Source organism: Anopheles stephensi, chromosome 3 (genome assembly GCF_013141755.1).
Source record: "Anopheles stephensi strain Indian chromosome 3, UCI_ANSTEP_V1.0, whole genome shotgun sequence".
NCBI lineage: Eukaryota > Metazoa > Arthropoda > Insecta > Diptera > Culicidae > Anopheles > Anopheles stephensi.
In genome coordinates this window covers 50,331,769-50,354,692 of record NC_050203.1, presented here as the reverse complement: position 1 = coordinate 50,354,692, position 22,924 = coordinate 50,331,769, and the positions used below count along the sequence as shown (strand labels likewise).

The 22,924-nt window shown below is 45.0% G+C and overlaps 2 protein-coding genes across 3 annotated transcripts in view; both read left to right on the top strand.

Moving 5' to 3' along the window:
• The first annotated feature begins 43 nt into the window (after nt 1–43).
• On the top strand, nt 44–2,173 carry LOC118514539 (protein arginine N-methyltransferase 5). Its single transcript, XM_036061522.1, has one exon. It carries the CDS (start codon nt 158–160, stop codon nt 2,042–2,044), a length of 1,887 nt encoding a protein of 628 aa, XP_035917415.1. The 5' UTR covers nt 44–157; the 3' UTR covers nt 2,045–2,173.
• Nucleotides 2,174–6,793: 4,620 nt separating this feature from the next.
• LOC118514526 (cyclic nucleotide-gated cation channel subunit A) overlaps nt 6,794–22,924 on the top strand; it is a 117,766-nt gene continuing 101,635 nt past the window's right edge. The window contains exons 1-2 of one of the 2 annotated variants that reach the window (XM_036061500.1): nt 6,794–6,897; nt 7,249–8,228. The gene's annotated coding sequence lies outside the window, so the exon portion shown is untranslated. Of the gene's footprint in view, nt 6,898–7,101; nt 8,229–22,924 lie in introns of both variants that reach the window. The other variant, XM_036061501.1, reaches the window with a different exon arrangement.

Sequence of the window (22,924 nt, the reverse complement as noted above, 5' to 3'; positions counted from 1 at the left end):
CCGACAATATTCCACTGTGCGACCAAAACAAAGCTGTCACGCTGTCAAACTGTCACTCCACGTGAGAAGAAATTAAAAGCCGGCTGGTGTTGTTGGTGGTGAGCGGAGCAAAAAGCATTTAAAACCACAACTTTTACCCACTACCTCCACCGCTACGATGGCGACGGAACACAAAGTGAACCCCTCGGTATCGCTATACCTCAACGCGGCCTGCGATCTAGTGGCGGAGATAGAGAACGCATCCAAGGTAAACTGTAGCTCCGTCACCGTACCCATCGTGCACTGGAACTACGAGCGAGAGTTTGTGCGCGAACCACTCCGTTCGAAGCACGTGCAATTTACGAGATCGGATCTACTGCTTTCCTCCTCACAATGGCTCAACAGGGTAATCTGTCGCATCGGAGACAATCTGGATCTGGACTCGCCGATCGATTGCATTCGCAGACAGGCGGAACGCACCATCCGGCAGGAACTGTCGTTCGCCGAGCATTTGGTGCAGAATGGGTACATGTACACCAGGCTGACAAAGCGGGACTGTACCAACTTTGCGCGGATAGTTGGGTGTGGTGCAACGAAAGGAACGCTGCTGGTAGAATTGCCTCTTACCAACCCGAAGCTTACGCAGAACAGCTGGCGGCGTGATATGGACGGTGAGGCGGACGAGGAAGAGGACAATCCATGGCACTGGTGGAATACCTTCCGTACCCATGCGGACTCTAATGCGGTTATAAAGGTAGCACTGGAGTTGACGGCAGACGTGCCGAAGCAGGATGAAATCTATCGCTGGCTGGGTGAACCGATCGATGTGATCGTGGTGCCGGCAAACATTTTCCTGACCAATGCCAAAAACTATCCGGTACTGTCGAAGGCTCACCAGTCGCTGTTGAAACAGTTTTACCAAACGTTTGGCTGCCATTTCATACTGAAGGCGAACCCGGCCGACGGCCATATCGCTCACTACGTTGACTACATCAAGCACCTGATACAGCAGCGATTCGCGAAGGATCCGACGCAAGGGTACGAGGATTATGCCCAGACGCCGCTCCAACCGCTGTACGACAATCTGGACGCTATGACGTACGAAGTGTTCGAGAACGATCCTGTAAAGTATATTTTCTACCAAAATGCCATCGAACAGGCACTGCTTGACCGGGTACCGAAGGAGGAACGCGACACGAAGGTGTCGATCATTATGGTAGTCGGTGGCGGACGAGGACCACTAGTTCGTGCCGCCCTGAACGCTTCCCAGACGACGGGCTGCAAGGTGAAGGTGTACGTCATAGAGAAAAACCCGAATGCGATTGTCACGCTGAGGGCGCACATCAACGAGGTCTGGCAGGAGGGAATGGTCGAGCTGATTTCGACCGATATGCGAGAGTTTAATCCTCCGGAAAAAGCCGACATACTGGTGTCCGAGCTGCTCGGTTCGTTCGGTGACAATGAGCTTTCGCCGGAGTGTCTCGACGGGGCACAGAAACAATTGAAGGAAGATGGAATCAGTATACCGTGCCAATCCACTTCCTACATTAATCCGTGCTTTGCCTCGAAGGTGTACAACCAGGTGCGCACGTTGGAGCGCCCTGCGCAAGCTAAAGACCGAGTCATCTCTTCACGTCACATGGAGCAAATGTATGTGGCGTATCAGAAAAACGTGTACCACATTGACGATCCGCGAGAGCTGTTCGTGTTCGTCCATCCGAACAAGGACAGTGATCCGATCGATAACAACCGATACCGGACGGTGCGGTTCCGTGCTTCGCTCGACTGCGTGATGAACGGCTTTACGGGCTACTTTGACACGGTGCTGTACAAGGACATCGTGCTCAGCATCCATCCGTTTACGCACACCAAGGCACTGGCGTCCTGGTTCTCGATGTTCATACCGCTGACCGATCCGGTGCAGTTGAAGAAGGGCGACGAGATAACGGTCCACTTCTGGCGCTGTGTCGCATCGCACAAGGTGTGGTACGAGTGGTGCCTCAGTACGCCGGTTGTCACGCATGTACACAACATTGATGGCCGGGGGCATCCGATTTGGCTGTAAGACAAGCATTACCTCAGGACAACTATTGTAACGCATAAGCGGGTGTATTTTTTATCGCTTCAAAGAAGTAAGAATAAATGTTGAATGGAAGGAAGAATAAACAGCAACTACGTGTCTTGCTATATGAAATTTTATAGTTAAAAGAATCAAGTAATACATACGGTTTGCTCTTGCAATGGAAAGAAAATAAATTGGGAACATACAAGGATGGAACAGTCTGGCGTTAACGCATCTTTACAAGCGATCAAGGGGAAAGCAACGAATAGCATCTAGGAATGAGAGCGACGATCTTCGAGAATGTCGAAAGCAAGTAGCCGAAAATTTGCGCCAGGTAGAATAGTTAAGAATACTTCATAGAATTTGAGAAACTAGATTATTGGGAAGCATTATAGCGTACATCTGGCCAGCGAAGTCTGCGGCGGGTTTGAGAAATCACAAGCAATATGATATTAACTGCTAAGATTTGTTTAACCATAGTCCACATAATCGATATGCGGCGTTAAAACAAAGCCACTAGCTAAGCTTACTTCTAATTACTGTACAAAGAGCTTCGAATCTTTACAGTTGGTCATGCCGTTCTGGAAAACACGTCTGGACGATTAAGATGCTTTGTTCTGAATTCCTTTCTTTCAACAAACGTTTTGCCTAAGGATGCCTCCACTCTCGTATCGGTAAATAGCTTCCGTTGGAGATCGCTCATGACTCTTTTCCTTAGATAAATTGTACCAAATACCGCTTCGATTGGTGTCGTTCCCGATAATTAAGTACAGATCACATCCTAGCTCCCACAACAGAATTCTTGTTACAAAATGCAGGTAACACGCAAATGTAGAGACTGGGAACGCAGACAACATGCAGTGAAGATGTTGAATGTATCCTTTTACTTTTGAACTGTGGGAGATGATAGACTGTCCACGAAAATGCTCGATCGTAAACAGTCCGGATGCTTCCTAGATCAGCAGTTGCGTTATATAAGAAAGATGTTCCTACAGCTCATGTTAGTGGGATAATACTCTGTATTACGGCTTTCAGAACGTTTCTTCTGTGCAAGTCGTCTACTGATGTATCCCATGACTAATATTACCTGGTTTACAGCTAATTATTTTATTCCTAGTATTCATATTACTACTATGCCGACCGCGCCCGCACTTGATTGCCCTTTTAGTCTCAACCGCTAATATAACAACACTCTGAGTATGACTGTTAGCATTAGCGGGATCATCCCATTAAATGCCATAAGCGGAATGAAAGTTGGGGATCTCTGCCTTTTCAAACCTGCTGTTCAGGGGAGACTGTTGGAACCGTTTGGGTTATGTACAAAACCCCTTAAACGACAGGGTCTTTTGGACGATACAACCCTTTTGACGGCAAGATCGTATGGTAGATCGACCGGTGACGGATCAAACGGTTGTTGGATTAGGCGGACTCCTAGGGTCCCTTCGGTTGCCACGGGGATAACGGGTCTCGTGTAAGAGGGTCTGTGTTAATTGTTTTTCCGTGTGACAGTGTCTCTCCCCTCTCCATCCCGATCACACGTATTGCAGGGTTTCGAGGTCCCTCGGCCGCGCATACGAAATTCTCCAAAGGTACATTATTTATACGCATACAGCTCGAACTAATAAGTGATAAAAAATCTATTTCGCCCTTCCCTCTTCCCCAAAGTACCTTCCACTATGAGCTTTCTTGATAAATGAACCTTCAAACTACGAGCTCTTTTTACAAGCGAAGTCCCTTAGACGACAAAGCTTCTTGGATTACGAGGCTCCTTAGGTAGATGACATTTGGAAGATGGAAGATGGATAATCATCTTGGACATGCAACAGGCATTCAAATCCGCTTTAGGAGAGGCTCTTCTACCAGAAAACGAATTCGAAACTACGAGCGAACGGTGGAACGCTCTAAAACCAAAAATAATAAATTGAGCCAATACCACACTCCCGCCACGTCGGGGCAACACCAGATCTGGCTGGTTCGACGAAGAATGTAGACAAGTGACCGAACGTAAAAACTGCGCATACCGAATAATGCAGCAGCGGCATAGAGCGCAGGCATACTCACGGCTCAGGAGAGAAGAGAAAAGAGTTCACCGCACCAAAAAACAACTTTGGGAAGAGCAGCGGGTGCGGGAACTTCAAGAAATCAGAGTGCGTTACGGACCAGGAAGAAAGTTTTATCAGGAAATAGCAGGTCGCCGAAATAGCTTTTGACCTAAGGTGCCCTGCTGTCGGAATAAGGATGGGGATGTGAACAGTTACCAGCCAGAGGTCCTCTCGCGATGGGCTCAGTACTTTGATGAATCGCTAAATGATCAGTTCAACGAACAGCTAGAGGCTCCACTAGCAGATGATATCATGCTACCACCTAGCATTGATGAAACACAGATGGCCATCCGTCGGTTCAAGAACAACAAGGCACCACCGGAATAGTAGCCGAACTGATCAAAAACGGTGGCGTAGCACTCGAACAGGAAATTCATCAAATTATTACTGAGGTATGGGATAGCGATGCCTTGTGATTGGAATCATGGCATCATCTATCCCATATACAAGAAGGGAGATAGGCTAGAGTGCAGCAGTTACAGGGGTATTACGGTGTTGAATATCGCATACAAGATTTTCTCCCTAATCTTACAAGATCGACTTGTCCCATTCGTTGAAGAGATAGTCGGAAACTATCAGAGAGGATTCCGAAACGGAAAATCAACCACTGACCAGATCTTCACGATGCGGCAAATCTTGGAGAAGATGGCGGAGCAACAGCTCCACTACTACCATCTCTTCATTGATTTCAAAGCCGCCTATGACAGCATAGCCAGGGTAAAACTGTACGACGCAATGAGCTCTTTTGGAATCCCGGCCAAGCTTACCAGGCTTGTACGAATGACAATGGCCAACATCACATGCCAGGTGAAGGTGGATGGAAAACTCTCAGGGCCCTTTGCTACCACCAAGGGTAGCCTGCGCCAGTGAGATGGGTTCGCCTGTCTCCTCTTCAATCTGGCGCTAGAGAGAGCCATCCGTGACTCGGAGGTGGAAACTTCGGGGACCATCTTCTATAAGTCAATCCAGATCCTGGCATATGCTGATGACATAGACATCATTGGTTTGAGGCTCTCCTATGATGCAAAAGCTTATGAAAGGATCGAGCGTGCGGTACAGAACCTCTGGTTGGAGATTATAGAGGCGAAAACCAAAGACCCAAGAGGCCAAGACCGCAAAGAGGTTGTAGCGCCTGATATCAATCATCTTGGAGGATAAAACCGTTTGGGCGACGAAGCATCCCCATGCCTATCGTCGACTCCCTCATCAATTCAGACGGATTGTTTTATGTCCTGAATCTGAGTCTTCATTTTATCCAGTTGAATCTTCAGTCAGCAAGATTGATTTTAAACTATGGCTAATATAGAGCCTTAAAACAGAGTAAAACATATTCCAAAACGCGTCTTAGAGATATTAACATCAAGTAGCTGAAACAGTATATAGTAACAGAAAAACGAAGGGAGAAACTACTCAGTTCTTTAGTTCAAATCACAGTTTTGCCTAGCTCGTCTTTGGGTAAGATTTAATCGCACGCAATAGATTGATACTACATCCCACAACAGCGCTTTGCCGACTTTAATCTCATTTTCAACCCACTCGTCAGCTCATCCTTGGGACAAACTTTCAATCAGATCACATTGCCACCACCGATAAGGATAACAACGTGGCCACTAACGACCACCGTGTGATGATAACGTGAAATGGTCCCAGCAAACGCTTCACGACCGCAAAGGTAGTAATACTCATGTTGCACACACCCGACGCTGGCTAGACTCCGGGCACGCCTGAATGAAAAACCGGGAACCGTGCATCCTTAAAGCATACAGCGCACGTACGGCTTACCAAGGTTAGGCACGAACACACACACACACACACACGTCAAGGGCTTGGCTAGGGCTTACCCCGGAACTGAACGGATCCTGACCTGAGTGGTTGTACACTGGAAGCCGGTGGGAAGAAACGTTTGCGCCTGATAATGGATAACAGTGCTATTTCAACACTTTACGAGTGTTATCATTCCGTTCCGGAGTTCGTATCACGCGTACACACACACACACATAACCATGTGTTCGTGTGTGTGGGTAGCCAGCAGGACACAAGAGCGCCCGTTCCCTGTATGCGAGAGTAAGCGGCGGCCTGGTGGCGCCTGAATTGCTGAATGCACACACCGCACGGGCTCGCGGTGGGATGAGTTTTCCCGAACCGGATGCGTACGAGAGCGATTCTTTGGTGATGGAGCAAGGGAAAAAAATACATCCTCGATTGCGAGTACGAACGAGAGCACTGGATGATTGCGTGAGCGAGTGCATACCGCGTGGGAGATGCTGCGCGCAAGCTTGAGATCAACATCGTGAATCAGTGTTCGGTTTCGTCACCGTCATCATCATCATCATCATCGTCATTCAGCCAAACGGATGGTTCGGAAGCCGTGTCTGCGCTCTCGGAAAACCGGTGAACATTCCTCCGGCCCGGGTCTCTCCACGGTCGTCCACGCTCGGCTCTCCCACGGCTGTCTACCGGTACGCATCCTGCTGGCTCTCCCGAGACGTCTCCCGAAGCTAGACACGGTCAACCACGGGAGGGCGGGAAGGTGAGTTATTCGGCTTCCGATCCGAATCCGAGCCCGCGGCGTAATGATGATCCTCGCGTTGCTGAATGAAGGCACACGATTTCGCCGAGCCGTCCAGTCTCCGATAAACAAACAAACGCATCGGCAGCAACGCGCTCGATCCGACCCAAAGCTCGGTTATCGGTTTGGCAGTTTGGCAGGCTTGCTACGGGGGTGTTCGACCGTTACAGTCGTCCATCGGGTCGGTCGGTAAAAGGGAAACTATTTTAGAAATAGAAACACTTCCCAGCTGTGCCATCGGGGCCACCGTTGGCCGCCAGGATGCGTGTGCCCGCAATGGATTAAAGCTTGGTTGCCATTATCAGACGTGTGATAGTGCTCAAACCATTGTGAGCAGTGTGATGGATGTGGTGCATTTTAAGAGTGCTCGAATTTAAATATTGTTTCAGTCCAACGGCTAGTGGACGACGTGGACGTGCAAAAAAAAACGTGTGACATATTGCAACATTCACAGCACGAAAGCATAACAACATAACAGTGCAAGGTGTGGATCCGATGCACTTTCCACCCCAATTTATTAAGTGCTTTTCCTACAGTTTCCAGTGCAACGGCAGTTCCCAACGGTTTCCTTGTGTCTGTGTTTGTGTGTGTGTATAGTGAGTGTTAGTGTGCAATTGTGTGTGTGTGTGCATCTCCAAGGCCACTGTGGTAAATTGTTGGGGTGTTTCGCGCGTACCCAGCGGAGGTCAAATTGGTACGCAGTGCAACCGCCGAACCACCACTTCTTGCTGCCATTTCCCATTGGAAATGGGGAAATTTATTGAAGAAAGTGGAAAATAGAGAGTGGATAATTAAATGCAACATAATGAACTTCTCGACGGCGAGAGAAGAAGACCACTAGTGCTTGTTTGTGTGTATGTGTGTGGCTGTGTCCGTGGGTGGCTCCGAAAGCGATCTAACACGAGACATCCGGAGACAGTGCACCGTGCCCAAGTGCATTCTGGGTTGTGTTTCGTGTTTCGCGCCCAAACTCCTCCATCCCCCTTCATCCGCACCCTCCCTTCAAAAGCAGTTAAAGTTGGTGCACAATTTATGTACCGGCCACTCGGCCACCGGGGTCTGCATCGGAACCTATCCGGTGGTTCGTTGGGCTTGACGTTGCGTCAACGACAGTGCCGAGATACGTTGTGTTGAAGGGTAGGTGGTCCAACGGTTTCATCTTGTTAGTGAAATTGTTACACATTCCGTGCGGAAAGTAGGAGCGCCTGCCAAAGTTTCGGTGTCCGAGTGTTCGAATGCTCCGGTTGTTGTGCCTAGCCCCGAGTGTGAAAGCAAAGTTTCCGTTCCGAGGCGAAACTTGTTGATTAATTCCACTCCCGAGTCCCTATGGTGGGCAGATTAAACAGGAAATGAGTGTACAAGCAGTGGTGGTAGTGCAAGATTTTGTAGTGAGTGAAGTGCCGAGCGAAAAATTGCTGAGCCGCTGAGTGAGAAGCTGCCGAAAGGGAAACTATTCTACATCCGCCTCCATCAGCCGCCGGATTCTGTGCAATTGCACTTGACTGCAGCAGCGCAGGTATGCACGTAAACAAATCGATCTAAGAGCTAATGTCCGTCCGCCGAGGGCAGCTGGCAGCATCAATCATTAGCGTGCGATGTGTTTTAAATGCCCCCGGGTTGCGGTAGCGTAAGATGTAACCGATTCGTCACGCCGTAAAGGTTGAGCCGAGGCTTTGATTTATTGGCATTTCGTCGCCGACTCGTCGCTGGAGGCGTTTTGGTGTGATGATGATTTAATTATCTCCCAGCGCTAGTGCTCTATAATTACTGGAACTTCCATTGATCAATGGTGTTGTTTTCCGATCCGCGACTGGGATCGTGTGCTGCACACGTGTTATGTTCGCCAAATGGCAGATCAATCAAACTGCCCACTGATTGGCGCGATGAGATGGTTTGAGCTGTGCAGCATTTAGATATCGGGCGGGATGATAAATGTGGCTGCCGCAGCGTGACCAGACAGCAGTAATCTTTCAATCATGAACTTAAAGGTCATATTAATTGCACGTCTATGTATCCATCCTTGTTTTTAGGTTGTTTTTGAAATTACTCCTGGAATTTAAATACGAAAAACGGAATCGCTCATAATATGGCCCATTGCTACTTATCTTGCTGATGCGTGCTAAATATCTTATCGCAAAATCGCTTCGACCTTTGAAGCAAGTTCGACCATTCACGCCATTTTTCGATGATATGTGAAGGAGAGCATGTCCAAAAGACTGTGTGTCATAGAACGGAGCTGGTGAGCTGGTCAGGGACAGTTAGCTTAAGGATAAGTGGATAATTAGATAATTTGGTTTGTTGGTAATTGGCACAGCTCATTTCGTTATAGTTTGACGGGTTATTCCTAGCACTGAATCTGATCTGTCTGATTCCTGACACTAGGAGTTATTCTTTTTCTTTTATACTTTTATATTATATTTTCCTAGTTACAATTGTTTCACACTAAATTCATCACACTTGTACAGAACAGAGTGTTATGTCAACATCGTTTAATGATTTACATATGGAGACACCTGGTATATGGACCGAACAACACTGCAAGTATAAATTACAATTTGGTCAAATTTTAAAGTTACAAAAGTGAAAGAAACGTTCCCAACATGCAGAGAAATGTTATGACGAGCAGAGCAGTATACAGACGAACGTGATCTGACCATCTCAGTCTGATATGTCGAATCTGCTAATCAAGCTAGACCAGGCTCGGTTCACCTCATATCCCCATTAACCTAGGCAATATGCCGCAATGTCCGCAAAAGCTGTGCCAGGGATTTAGAAGTGCTCCTCGATGAGAAGTTGAATTTCCACGAACAGCTCGAACACGTCGTCACCAAGGGCAACCAGCTGATGGGTTTGCTTAAGCAACTCGCACGCGACTTCAAGACGCTCTACTGCTCCTAGGTTCGATCGGTGCTGGAGTATGCCTCCATTGTGTGGTGGCTATCTGCTGCTCACCCGATTCACTTTGTAATTAGGCTTCAACAACAATATGAGCATGAGGCTAATGTGAGTCCTAGGCAGCCGCCTTCTCCGCTCACAGTTAAATCCGGCACTGGGTCAGAGCTTCTCCTAAAGTCTCCTTAAAACGAACTATCATTGTCACTATTTAGAATGGCATCTTTGTACACATTTGATCGAGCATGTCTGGAATTAAGGCTAAAAACAAGGAGATACTGTGTAGGGATTATTGTACGATATCAGCCGAGAGTGTACTGCAAGTATGGTAATGAGCCGACATTCCAAATTTTAAATTAAAAAAAATACTTCGTACACATCTACCATCAGTAAGAGACGAATTTCGTCGAAAGACTTAACGTCTTATAAAGCTAATAAACTAACCAATCATGCCACTTACTGCCGATGGGGGTTTTTATGGCATTTTCTTCGGTTTAAAGAATCTCCTGCACTAACACACTTGATGCACTAATTATCCCGTGTAGAGTGCATCATAACTAATTTTCCCCTTTTCTCAATCGATTCAAACACCTTCTTTACCTAGTTGCGAACTTAATATATTAAGCTTTAAACGGTCTGTTTGTTTGGCCAAACCCATAAAACAGGAACGAACTGCAAAGCTGCATGTTTATTCCAACCGAAAAACTCACCCAACCCACAAACGTGACCGTATCTGGAAGGGACATTTTCCGAATCCAACCAGCCCTCCCTCCACCCCGTTAACCACCACCCGCAAAGTGGTAGTTGTGAAATATTTTTACGAACCAGATGAGGTTGCCTCATTTTCATTCTGCACACAAAACACGTGCATGTTTACGGTCGCGACCAGTCACGCTGGTCCAGCTACACAATGTGCGGCTTGTGCCAGCGAGGGCAGTGTTAAAAATGTCAATTAATTATGAGTTTTCCAAGAAGGTTGGTGGTTCGAGTGTTTTGTGCAAACAGAAACGCACACAAGTAAACAACACTTAACTTTGCCAGCAAAGGAAGCGATCTGTATGGAACTATTAAAATGGGGTTGTTTTCCATTCGACAACCATGCGGTCGGTTGGTTGTGCGGCCATCACCAGCCATCCCTTAAAACGGAAGCTGAATTAATTTACGATATTTCAACCGAATCATTGGTCGTTCCGGAGCGAGTTTTTTACGATTTACGGCGACAATAATTGTAACTGTCACACAAAGAAAAAGTCACATAAAATGGAGCCATTTTCTCGACCGATCGATCTCGTTGTAACTCTCGAAAGGCTCGAGCTATAAAATTTAAAGCGCAAAAGGCGCGGTCTTTCTCAATAGGCAATATACATAGTTGGCGAAATTCAGCGAACGGTTCTTCCTTACCGAACCATGACAGCGGAAGTAGCGGAACAGCTTTTGGTTGAAAATTAAGATATAGTCATTATAAATCGTTCCGCCCCATTACTTCACGTTCACGCCTGATCACGACTACGACGGTTCCGGTGGGTTGTTGACTATTGAGGGACGTCGGGTTGGGAGATGCGACTGAGGATGTGACGCACCCCGTTTTCTAGGAAAATCGCAATCCAAACATCAGGCACAGAGCACACGGCTGGGCTTTCGATGAGAGCGTTAATCACCGCGCATCACTTCCGTCCGGTGCATGCAAGGCTGTGGCGGGTTTCGAACTGCTGGGGATTTAATTAGAACTGGATGTTTACCGACCCGGTACGCTTGTTTGTCGTGGTACGGCAATCGTCCTGGTCTGCTGCAGACAGCCGGGCAGAGCTTCTACATCCTTCAAGCCTTCCCCGGGACGAATCTTATCGCCGGATGGAGCTGTGAGGTCGATTGAGCAGCTTACGGGTGCCACAACACACACACACACACACACACACACACACACACAAACATAGACAGCTTCCCGATCGCTACTGGGCTGGTGTTATGTATACAAGCTTTCCTCACCAATCGGATTCGTTCTAGTTTTACTTCTTTTTTCTGCTTAGTCTACTATCTAGCAGCGACTTTTATAGGGAAAAAAATCTTTAAGTTTACAGGAAGGCAACACTTGAAAAAGGTGAGCTGGCCGATTGCGCAATCGGTCGTTGTGAAGCGAGAGGAAACCTCCTTTCCATCAAACACTGGGAAACTTATCCAACGCATAGCTACATTTCATCTTGAAAGTAGGCCGAAGATTGACCTTTCCGTCCGCACTTCAGGCACACATGCACGCCCAAGTATTTAAAAAGGCAACCACGGGCAAGTCACGGGTCAACCTATGGAGCCGTCTGTCGATTGTTTTCCTTAGCGTTTCCCTTCGGATGCGTAAGTCTTGAGCAAATACACTTAAACCGACCGAGATCCAATAGGGGCGGCTGCATTTATGATACTTTCGTTGTAAAAGCTTTCATGCACACTGTACAAACATCCCTTCCTGAGCGAAAAGGGTTTTTTGGATGTGTTTAAGCGTTGTTATTTTTGATACGTGTACCACCGGCATTTTCTCCAGCACTGAAATAGAAAATATTCCTTCCAAACAAGGGACCGAACGAGCGGTGTGTTTTGCTTTGAACCGTCCCGAGGGCCACATGCGAAGGACGGTTCCCGAGTGCTGGGAACGCACCGGGCAAGTGACCATCGATCCCGAATTCGATCGATGCCTGTATCGTACCCTCGGTCCTGGGTTCTGCTGCTGCTGCTGCTAACGCGCTGTATTAATTTTCCTCCCTGCGTGACAACGGCGTTGATTGATTTGCTGACTGATTAGAACGGATTAATTAAGCTACGGAGTTTTGTTTTTGCCTTCACTTGCCCGCGCGAGCTTCCAGGGGGAGTTTTTTCCGGACCACGAGACCTACGCATCGGACATCTTCGTCAATTGACGCATGGGTGGGCTTTGGTACATTGGCTACCGCCTGTTTTGCGATACACCCTGACGCGTCCTGTCCGGTTAATTGATCGGACCATGGCGCGGATGGCTTGGTGGATGTTCTAACCCGAACAGGGTAATGGGAGGTTATCCCACGTGTTGGTTTCGGTGGTTTTCCGTCAAAAGCGGTGTTTGTGTTACGCATCGAACGGTTCAACGTATGTGTGTGTGTGTGTGGAAATAGAATCGAAACTCATTTAATCCATCGATGGATCCCCTGTATGGTGTCTGGTGGTGTATGCAATGAAAACACTTTGAAATCGAACCGATTTAGGGTTGTAATGAATTGGTGTGAAACGAGCGGGCTTGAAACGAATTGGTTTCGTGTTGCGCTGGAAATTAGTTTCAAGCCGGTAGAGTAGCATGACTTTTTTGTTTTGGTTTTGTTTTGGAAAATTGATTGATTATCGTACAGCTTTGTAGGGCTCACTTTGATGATCAAGTTCGTATCCCTAGGCTGGCTGTGTAGGCTTATCCGACAACTTTTTGTTTACCGATAACTTAGCGGTACATGCTGTGTCATCCTAAGAGGATGAGTCATTCAGAATCGGGTTTAGCCGTAGTATGCGATGGTGGTTGCTGGAGTGTCTTGCGTAAATTAAAGGCGAACGAGAGCAATGACAGACGTCAGACGACACTGCTTTGTTAAATGTTGAATGTTCTTAGAAAGTTCTATAAAGTATTGAGTTGTAGTATAATTGTACTATTCAGGTTACGTTGATTCCAACAAACCATGTTTACAAATAAATGGGTGAAATTACACCTTGAACCATATTAAAGCTTGCAGCATTTTTAAATTTAATTTTTATTTAGATCGTGATTATCTTAAGCCCGCAATGGGTTTTGATAAGTCATACTCAAATGTGGATTAAATGCTATAATTTTTAAATAAGCACTAAATAACTATACCCGCTATGAATATGCACTTAATAATGCAAATCCTGAGTGATAGGGCACTAGTAAAATCTTATGAAAAGATTTTGGCAAAACGAGGAAATTACTGCATTGTTCAACCTCAACCAACGTTCGTAAGTATTTAACCAAGCTCCTCTAAACCATTATCCGAAATGTGTGATTCCGTCCACTAGGCCACATCTGCTACGAGTCAATTTTTGCTGTTCTCATAAAAATATTGCTAAAATTACACCAAAATTTCTACACGAAAATCTAATTGTTATGGATAGTTCTAGTGTCTATGAAGCCATATTTTAGTTAATTTAAGTATTGATATTCAAAACGTCGTCCAAAACTCCATCTTCTTCGTCTTCTTCCTTGGCACTAAATAATATCCTCGTGAGGACTCGCGGCCTGCCATTTCTGGCTTTCTGTGACTTGATTTAACCAGAAGGTGGATATAATCAATAGTCAGTCACAGCGTAAGGGGAGAGGTGTGGTCTTGGTCTGAATGTGATTTGAACCTCAGTCCTGCCGTGTGAAAATCGGCGCTGTTACGACTTCGGCCATCGGACCGGCCCACCTTTCTGCGGTTAAAAAGTGGTGTTCAAGTCGGAGTAATCGCATACGTTTTAGGACATGGATTCTGTTCAAAACTCTTAGAACTCCTGTAAGCCTTAGAAAAAAATGGTCAGAAGTAGTTTTTGGTCCCTTGTGTGCGGCAAGAAAATCTCAACAAATCAGTTACAATGACGATTTTTACGAGTGGTATGGCACCAGACTGGAAATAGCCTGACTGTTCAACTACGTGGTTACCATTAAGTCTAGTTTCAGGAAATGTTTTTAGACTGTCCTCATGGGCAAAAGAGGCTTGGTAGGCTCAAGTAGAGAGTGAGGGCTGGCGTTGTTGTGTACTCTCGAAAAGCCACGGTATTGGATCAGCAGACGACAATGCTAGAGAGATGTTGATTACAGCTTTAATATAGGAGTAGTCTTACTATTTTGTCCGATACTGTATCTGCATAGAAGAAAAGAGCAAGATTTTAAGCTTATTTAATGTTCGCAGAACATGCCCAAAACCAAGCAAATAGCCTTAATATTCTAAGCTTGTATGGATCGCGCTGGTACGTGCTATCTTCTTCGGCACTTGATTCCCGAGTGATATGGGCCTGCCATTTCTAGTTTCCTTGATTTGTTTCTATTCGTAGGCGCGTAATTGGGGTTTGTTTAAGTGGGGACGGTCCGGATGGGATTTGATAAAGGTCAGGTCGTGCTACTGTGTGAACATTGGATGTGGATTTATCATCGTCAGGTTCGAACACAAGTTAAACATTATAAGGTTTTCACGTTCTGCCTCATTTTGTAGTTTAAGTATTAGATTTGAGTAATTTTTATTCAATGTTTTAGAAAAAAGTCGATGTTCCTACCACATTGCTTTACAACCCTTTAAAAATAATTCTTTACTGAGTGATGCGATTCAATTGATTGTTTTGAAGAATTAACTTATATGCCCTCTCCGGAAATGTGTTTATCTCTCCTGAACTCTACTGTATCGAATTAAACACGTAATCATTTTCCATTAGCTTTAAACCACATCTCTTCCACATGATGCAATTACCGTACGCAGAACACTTGAAGCGCGTATATGTTAATGTTTATAAGATTTATTTCTCTACTGCGGGAAGAAAAGCTCCATCGACATCCTCAGCTTGCTCCAGCAGACGCCAATAGCATCTCACCTCCATGAAACATAAACACCGTTAATCGTTTTTCCATTCCTTTTTGGAGGCGCACATAATTCATTTAATCCCTCGCGTCTTACGCCACCGTCTTGGGGGCGAAGGGTCCGTCTCGGGCGCCGGTTACGATTTGCATGAGCATGATAATCCGGATGTTTTTCATGGGTGGTATTTTCATCGCATTCGGTTCGATGGTGCTGGTACCGGCATTCAGCAGCCTCGTGGCGTCACGATATTCTTTTCTCTTTAACATTTTCTCGAAACATTGTCTATTATGTGTCTTCTGTGCGGGCGAATGTTGATGTTGCCGTTGTGTCTCATTGAAGGTGGAACACAGTGCGCGTAGGTATGACCCGCGTCGTCACAGCTTTGTCGTTGACTAAAAGGACACAAACACACGCACACACACGCATACGCACAGCAAAGCAAAACAAAAAACAATAGCCCCTCGGGAGACGATGGCATCCCGGTGCAAAGATTAGGAAAGTTTATCGATAAATAAAACTTCTCCCGCTCTGTCGTCTGGCCGCGCCGGGATAAACAGGTTCGTCTACCATCGTTTCGCCTTTCGGTGCGGTGCTTTTGTGTTTTAAGAGATCAAAATTTAAATACCGTAGCGCCTCTCGAACGTTTTCCCGGACCTCGCATGGCCCACGGGTAAAGTGTGGGTAGCTGTATAGGATTCTGCACGGTACGGCCCGGAGCTTTTTGATCCTTTTTTAAAGACTTAATTCTGGGGAAAAGGGCAATCATGGTGAAGCAGAATTATCCAATCAGATGTTTATGTATCGTGTACCGTGAAACTAATTGTTTTAAAATTTTATCACATTTTACATTGTTGACTGGACTTAAAGAAAAGCTAACAAAAAATTGGTCTTTACTATTTCATCTCGTTTTTCCACCATCTTATACGAATAGAAATTTAAAACAATTATTACAGAATATACAAATGACTATTCGAAAGCATGGAGAGAGCAGTTGAGCTTTTTTTTTTTTTTGAATGTGGTGGAGCAATATATTGCTCTCTCAAAGACATCTGTGTTTTTTTTTTTTATTCATAAAGAACGGCCTGGCCGTATTGCTGTGTTTCATAAAGACATCTGTGTTACGCTGACAAGAAAACGGAAGAAAAATACTTTGCAACCTCGAGAGCTCTTGGTCTGCCATTCCTTGATTTAGTTTACCCGTAGCTGGATAACCAATTCTGCGTATGGGTAGACGGTCCGGAAGGGACTCGATGCAAGGTCCGGCCACTTCATAATTAACTACGGGACACACCAAAAATACCTGCATATGATATTTCATATGCTTCATTCGGCATTTCCAGTTTTTGCGATAAGCTGATGTCCATAAAACAGCTTATGGGTTAAGTATTTTTGGCAACGTACCAGCCCTCGAATCTACGAATTTTAATCTGAACCGCAAAAACACTTAGCAAATTTAAGTTGCAACTCATGAACCATATGCTGAATGCCTTAAAAAATTATGGTAAGTGCTTAGTGTTTCTGAGTTGTGCCAGAATCAGCGACTCGAAAGGAATCGGGACACCTTAAAATCGAAAAATTACAGCATTTGAGGTAATATGTTCTTTGCCTAGGGCTGGACAGTCATCACTCTTTTTTCACACTTGATTGTGTACGTCTTTCTGTTCTTGCTTACTCACTTACTTACTTATCAGGCGCTACAATCGTTTTGCAGTCTTGGCCTGCTGCAACAATCCTCGATTCCACTCACGATTTAGCGCCGTCGTCTGCCAATCCGTTATCCCGGCCGTTCTGGCGGACGCATCAACGCCATCACTCCATCTCAATTTGAGCCTACCACGCCTCCTCTGTCCGTGTGGACGGCCTAAGAGGGCTTTACGGGCTGGGTCGTCCGGTGTCATTATCGTGACGTAACCAGCCCACCGAAGCCTGGCGAGACTAATTCGTTGCACGATGGAGAGATCATCGTACAGCTCGTAGAGCTCGTTTGATTGATACATTTCCCCTGACAATATTTTGATTTTTTCGGCCTCAAAATTACTCTTCTTTCTCGACTGACATGCTGATACTTAGTTTTATAGCAAATTCACGGTTTAGGAGTTCTCTGGTATAAAAAATATGTTTAATAATGTCGACTTTAAATTATATGAGTTTTGTAATAGCTTTTAGGAATTCAAAAATATCATAGAACTTTCCGATATTATCCGAATTGCAAACATCCCTGGTATAGGTTTTAACCATTATGAGATTACCTTTTTTCAGTTTTTGTTGTTTTGGGACAGTAGTATTGCGACTGTACAAGAAATGATGAACAATTATTATTCCTGCTAAGTAATACATTCCTTTCGCATTTTAAATAGATAAGTCAGTTTCAAAAAAGTTCTGTCAGTCTAGAGCTGGTTGTGGCACTTGCCAGAAGCAACCCTTAAAATAAAGCAATGCATAGCCCTGGCCACACTCCATGATTTTATACTTCAATATATTACAACACTTTGTCATCTGGAAATTGTATATTGTCGAATTCGCTGTTTCCGGATTTCCGTTTAAGTCACTGTACTTATCCAAGAGTTCTAAGATACTGTCTATTGTAGGTCAGTCTAAATAAGATTGAAACTGTAATGATTTGTCATGACGCTTGTGAGATTTTTAAAATATAAGTTAAATTTTAACTAATTTTTATAGAACATCCATGCATTACGTGCTTCGTAGCAATGCTTACCGAACGATAACATCCAAATTAGTTTCAGCGCAATGTTCGATTGAAACTTCGAAACAAGAGTTTAAAATGAAATAACCTTTCCGTACTAATGACTGACGTGTTAATACTTCCGGCGCACTTGTCAGTTCCTTGAAAGAACCCCATGTCTTACATTCTTACGCTCATGAACTGTTCGATCCAGCAAGACGTGACCTGGTTATCGCAAAGCATGGCAAAGCATTCGATCGACGCTTCTTTTCCTTCTGTATCCGATGTAGAAATACCTGTTGCATTCTTCCAGTATACAGTCTAGAGAGGGTTTTTTACTCATTAGTTAATTAAAGTTTTCCCGTTTCTAACATCGAACACATTTACAGCTTCACTACATTGCGCTTGGTGTGTGTTTTCCTCGAAGACTGGATACTTTCGACATGTCGTGAAAAAAATATTGCCCCAACATAGCTCCTTTACGAGAGTGGCTTTGTAACAGACACACTAAACTCCCGGCTCTTTCGCTCCTACACGCGCGCGTGTGTGCGTATCAAATATCAGCCAGCCCTGGGAAGCGATGTAAAGCGTTGCCAACTTTTCCTCAGAACAAGGTGTGTTAAGCGCTTCATTATATGACGGGTGCGTATTGTGAGTGCAACTGAACGCTTTGACCTCCCCACTGTGCAGCAATTGTTCACAAATTGCGAGCCAATCTACTCGTCGTCATAAAAAAGCGAGCTAAACGGACAAACAAGGGCCAACACTTGTCGAGGGTGCATTCGAATGGTAAATTAGTGTTGACCGTGGCGCGCCATGTGGAGAGCGCTCCGGGCGAGCGCGTGAGCTGGAGTGAGCTGGAGCGGCCTGGGAAATGGGATTGGTGCTTGTTTTGCTGTGTGTTCTGAGCCGTAAATTATGTACACAAGCTCGCGCACACCAGCAGGACACTAACTTGAAAGACCATCACCATTAGTGCGACGAGCAGCGCAAATGGGCGTTCGTGTTCAGAGGACACGCTGGAGGGTGCATTGAAAATGATTTAAAACGGTAATTAGACGCCATAATTTATGGTCATCGGATAAGGTCGTGACGTCGCGCCGACCTGTCAAAAGGTGAACCACGGCGCCCGGAGATGATGTCGTCCCGGGAGAGCGTTCTTCCTGTGGCATTGCCGGACCGGTGATTGACTTCTTGGTGCGCTACCGGCAGGTGAGTGGTCGGATCAGATCGGGCTGCCGCTGGTGCTTTGGGCCAAGTGAAATAGTTTATTTATCCCATTGTTCGATTATGTCACTTCCGACAGCTGACGACGTTGAGCAAAGCCTTTTTCTCTCGGGAGACTACATAATGAAAACTTCTGAAATGTCCAGCTCTTTTCTCGCTGATGATACGTAGCAGAAGCAATAGAACTGTAGAATTTAATCAAGAGAAGGCATGAAGTTACTCTAAGAGAATGTGAACTTTGAAACTCTTCAGAATCTGGATCTATTAAGTTCGAGACCATCAAATGTTGTCGGTTCTTGTGTACAGTATGTCATATGACTTATCAATGTGTGTCTATTCCAAAAAACATTCTATCGCAGCCCCGTTTCGTTGAAACACAATGCTAACCATCAATAAAATGATCGTTTTCCTATCACAAAACTCTTCCACCGAATTGCGTCTTTGAGAATCGTATCGATTCCGTTCCTGCTGGTTGTTTCATTAGCTAGAAAAATATCATTATATTGCTATCTAATTTTACATCACTTCCACTTCAAAGACAAATCCTCTTTCTCTCTCTCTCTCTCTGTCTCATCAATCGTATGGCGTGCGATTTAACACGAAATTATCAAGAGGACGGCGAAACACAAACTCGAAGTAAAGAAAAAGTATCACAAACAAACATACAGCAACACACGCGAAAACAAAAAATGTTAGAAAAATATTCGTCTCGGTTGAATGAAAATCGAAAAGAAAATAGCCACAGAAAAAAGAGCTTGTCTCCGCGCGAGGAAAACTGTCCGCCCTAGGGGAGAGGGAGTAGATGGTTTATATCTTCTTCGTACGATTGAAGATATCATCGTTCCGGTTTGTTCTTTTTTTTTTTTCGCGGACGTTGCGGAGGCGGAAGTTGTGCTCTTCGGGCTCCACCATCCCGTTCCCTCCCGTCCCTCCCTCCCTCCTTCTTGCCACCAGCTCTATCTGATGTGCCTGTCAACGCATCACACTTTGTCGCCAATTCATTCGATGCTCAGTTCCGACAAATTTTGTCCGCCAAATCGATTGCACGTTCATCGCCGAAGGAGCAAAAAAGGCATCACTGAACCATGGTTAAGAAGCTGAGTCTCAAGCAGTTGGACCATTCGCCTTCGGGAAGGCAGGAAGAGAAAAAGAAAAGAAGCACAACCACCACTGAAAGAAAAAGCAGTGCCGTCTCCAGGGCGTCGGCTCAACTTTTTTATGTGTATGTACATTTGTGTCTCCCCCCCTACACGTCGTCGTCATGCCGAGTGTCGCACCCATTTTCCGGTGTGCCCCACCGATAGACGCGCAGGCAAACAAATCTAGCGACAGAAGCAGGAAAAGAAATCGGACTCTCAGCGGCGAACGGAGCAGCACAAACGATCGAGCCGAGCGGCTAGTGGCACTTGGCAGCCAGCACACACAGCCGCTTTCGAGCCGCGGCGAGCCGATGGTAATTGAGACGGAAGCGAACCGACTCGCTGGAACCCGTGAAAATGGCGATCACGGTCCGCGACCATCCAATCCACCGTTGACGGACAGCAACCGCGCCCGGTTTTGACATCAATCCATGATGAGACGACGCCTATGCGTGCAGTTTAAGGGGTGACGAAGTGGGGAGGTAGGAGCCCGGACACGTGTGATACGTTGGTGTCCAGGCAAACGCGTCCCCACCGTAGCCCGTGGTGTATGGGTGACGGACAACACTCAGCGCAGGGGAGTATTGCGTTGTCGGGAAATCGAAGGCGACTGTGCAAATGTTTGTGTATGATAATAATTTTTGTCACATCATTTTGAAATTAATACCACACCATCCACACCTATCCGGGCAGCTCCCGGTTGTCCGTTGCTCGAAGACTGTGGGCAGGGAGTTGTTGCGCGTGGCGAATCGAAGAAAGATTATGGGCACACTCTTCCAGTTTTGCACCGACTAGAACGCTACACTCGTGGCATGGAACACGGTACGGAGTGATTTTGGTCCGGTGCGATTACTTAACTGTTTGCGTCACCACATGGTACAAGGATAATTAAGCTGAAGCGGCGGTAGCCAACGCATACGAAACCGGTCCACTTTGGACATTGATCGAACGGAGTCCGGTACGAGGCGTAATTAATATGTTCACAAAACAGGCAGACAGCCGAGCAGGTGACAAGCTTAACAGGCTTCTTTTCGTTGGTTCCAACACAAACATTTTCTAAATGGCATAAATGAGCTTCTGTACCAGTTGCTTCACGCTTTTCCCGCCATAAGTCCTCCTGTAATGTGGTAAACTATGGTAAAGTCGCTAAAACTTCTAAAACAACTAAAACTTCTACGTGTTTTAATCACCTGAGGTGCTTTTTGATATTTATTTTTTTTTTAATTACGCGCAACTTTTCCCAAAAAACCAGAAATATTGTTAGAAAATTGACATGTAACCTGATGGAGGCGCCTGGTGCTTGGTACAATGTGTACAAGCAATGTTACGTTGCTGAAGTTTTTCGTTTCCCTGTTACCATAAACAGTTTTATAATATTTTTAGATATTTTCTTTATGGATTTACTTTGATTTAATATCACAGAAGTAATAATACCGTTGAAGAAGTTAGTATATAGTTTAATATAAGTTTAATTATAAGTCATAGGTAGAATATAAGCGGTTGTATAGTCCCGTTTGATTAAGGTTCTGTTAGTATGTTAAGTACGTGGGTGTTTTAGCTAGTTAGCTTAATAGTTTTAGTATTACAATAAAAGTAGTCGTATTCGCATTAGCAACCAGGAGATTCGGCTCCATAACTGTATAAACCGATGTTATCATAGTTTGCTGGTTCATTTATGTATGTATAGTGCCTTGAAACAAAATTACTGTAAGATTTTCCCCATTTTTATCAATAACATCCTCAACACGACACCCGAAGCTTACTCGACGCCTTTCAATTGTAGTCCTCAGATATCGACTGCCACATGCGTGCTCAAGACTTCAGGGTGTCCACACTAGAGTGAGACCCCCTTCGCCCAGAGGTTTCTCTGTAGTCCTTCAATATCGCAGTATACAAGATGATATTGAAACTTAAAGCCGGCGTGAATCAAACGGCAGCTAATAAACCGTTTTACGCAGAAGCCGAGCTTGGAATGGAACATAAACTTCTCCTTGGTGTTTCGATGACTTCGTTCAAATGAGTGAAATTAAAAGGAATAGATCAGAGGTTATAGGAGAATGCTACTTAACAGATGAACTGGAGTTCAGAATTATCATACGTGTAAATATTTTCTTCAAACACCGTCACTAACACAGTTGTTCCTTTACAGATTCTTTAATCAAGTGATATTTCATCCGGGCGTTAAGTTGCGTTAAAGTTTTGTTTCATGACTATGAGCAGATTTTTTCATACTTGCTCGCTTTCTTACCAAGCTTTCTGATCATTAGGCATGGCCGCTCCTCTTTCCGACTGTTGATGAGGACTGAACCGTGGAGAGTGTTTGATACGAAAAAAAATTATGGGTAAAGACACAAGCCTTCAAGCTAAACGATCTCTATGGATGTGCTTTGGTCGAGTATCAAACCATTTTGCTATAGAAAAGTTTTTACTAATTTTCTATAAAACAATTTATTTGTGTTATTCTGCAGTACTTTAAACAAATCATGGAGTAATGCAGGCTTAAACATATCTAAAATCACCCGATACAGTCAAACTAATAAATAATCATATAAGTTCTTATAGGCCCAGTATTCAAGCTTTACAATTTATATAGTTTTAGGGTGTTTTTCATTTTGTGAAATGTTGTTCAAGTGTTTGAAATTAAATTTGAACATTTTTATGTTTTTATTATAGTTTTATTTTTTGTTTGCGAAATTACCTT

Bases quoted from the DNA above. Each gene is read 5' to 3' on its own strand.
- LOC118514539 (XM_036061522.1), top strand. From the start codon at position 158: ATGGCGACGGAACACAAAGTGAACCCCTCGGTATCGCTATACCTCAAC.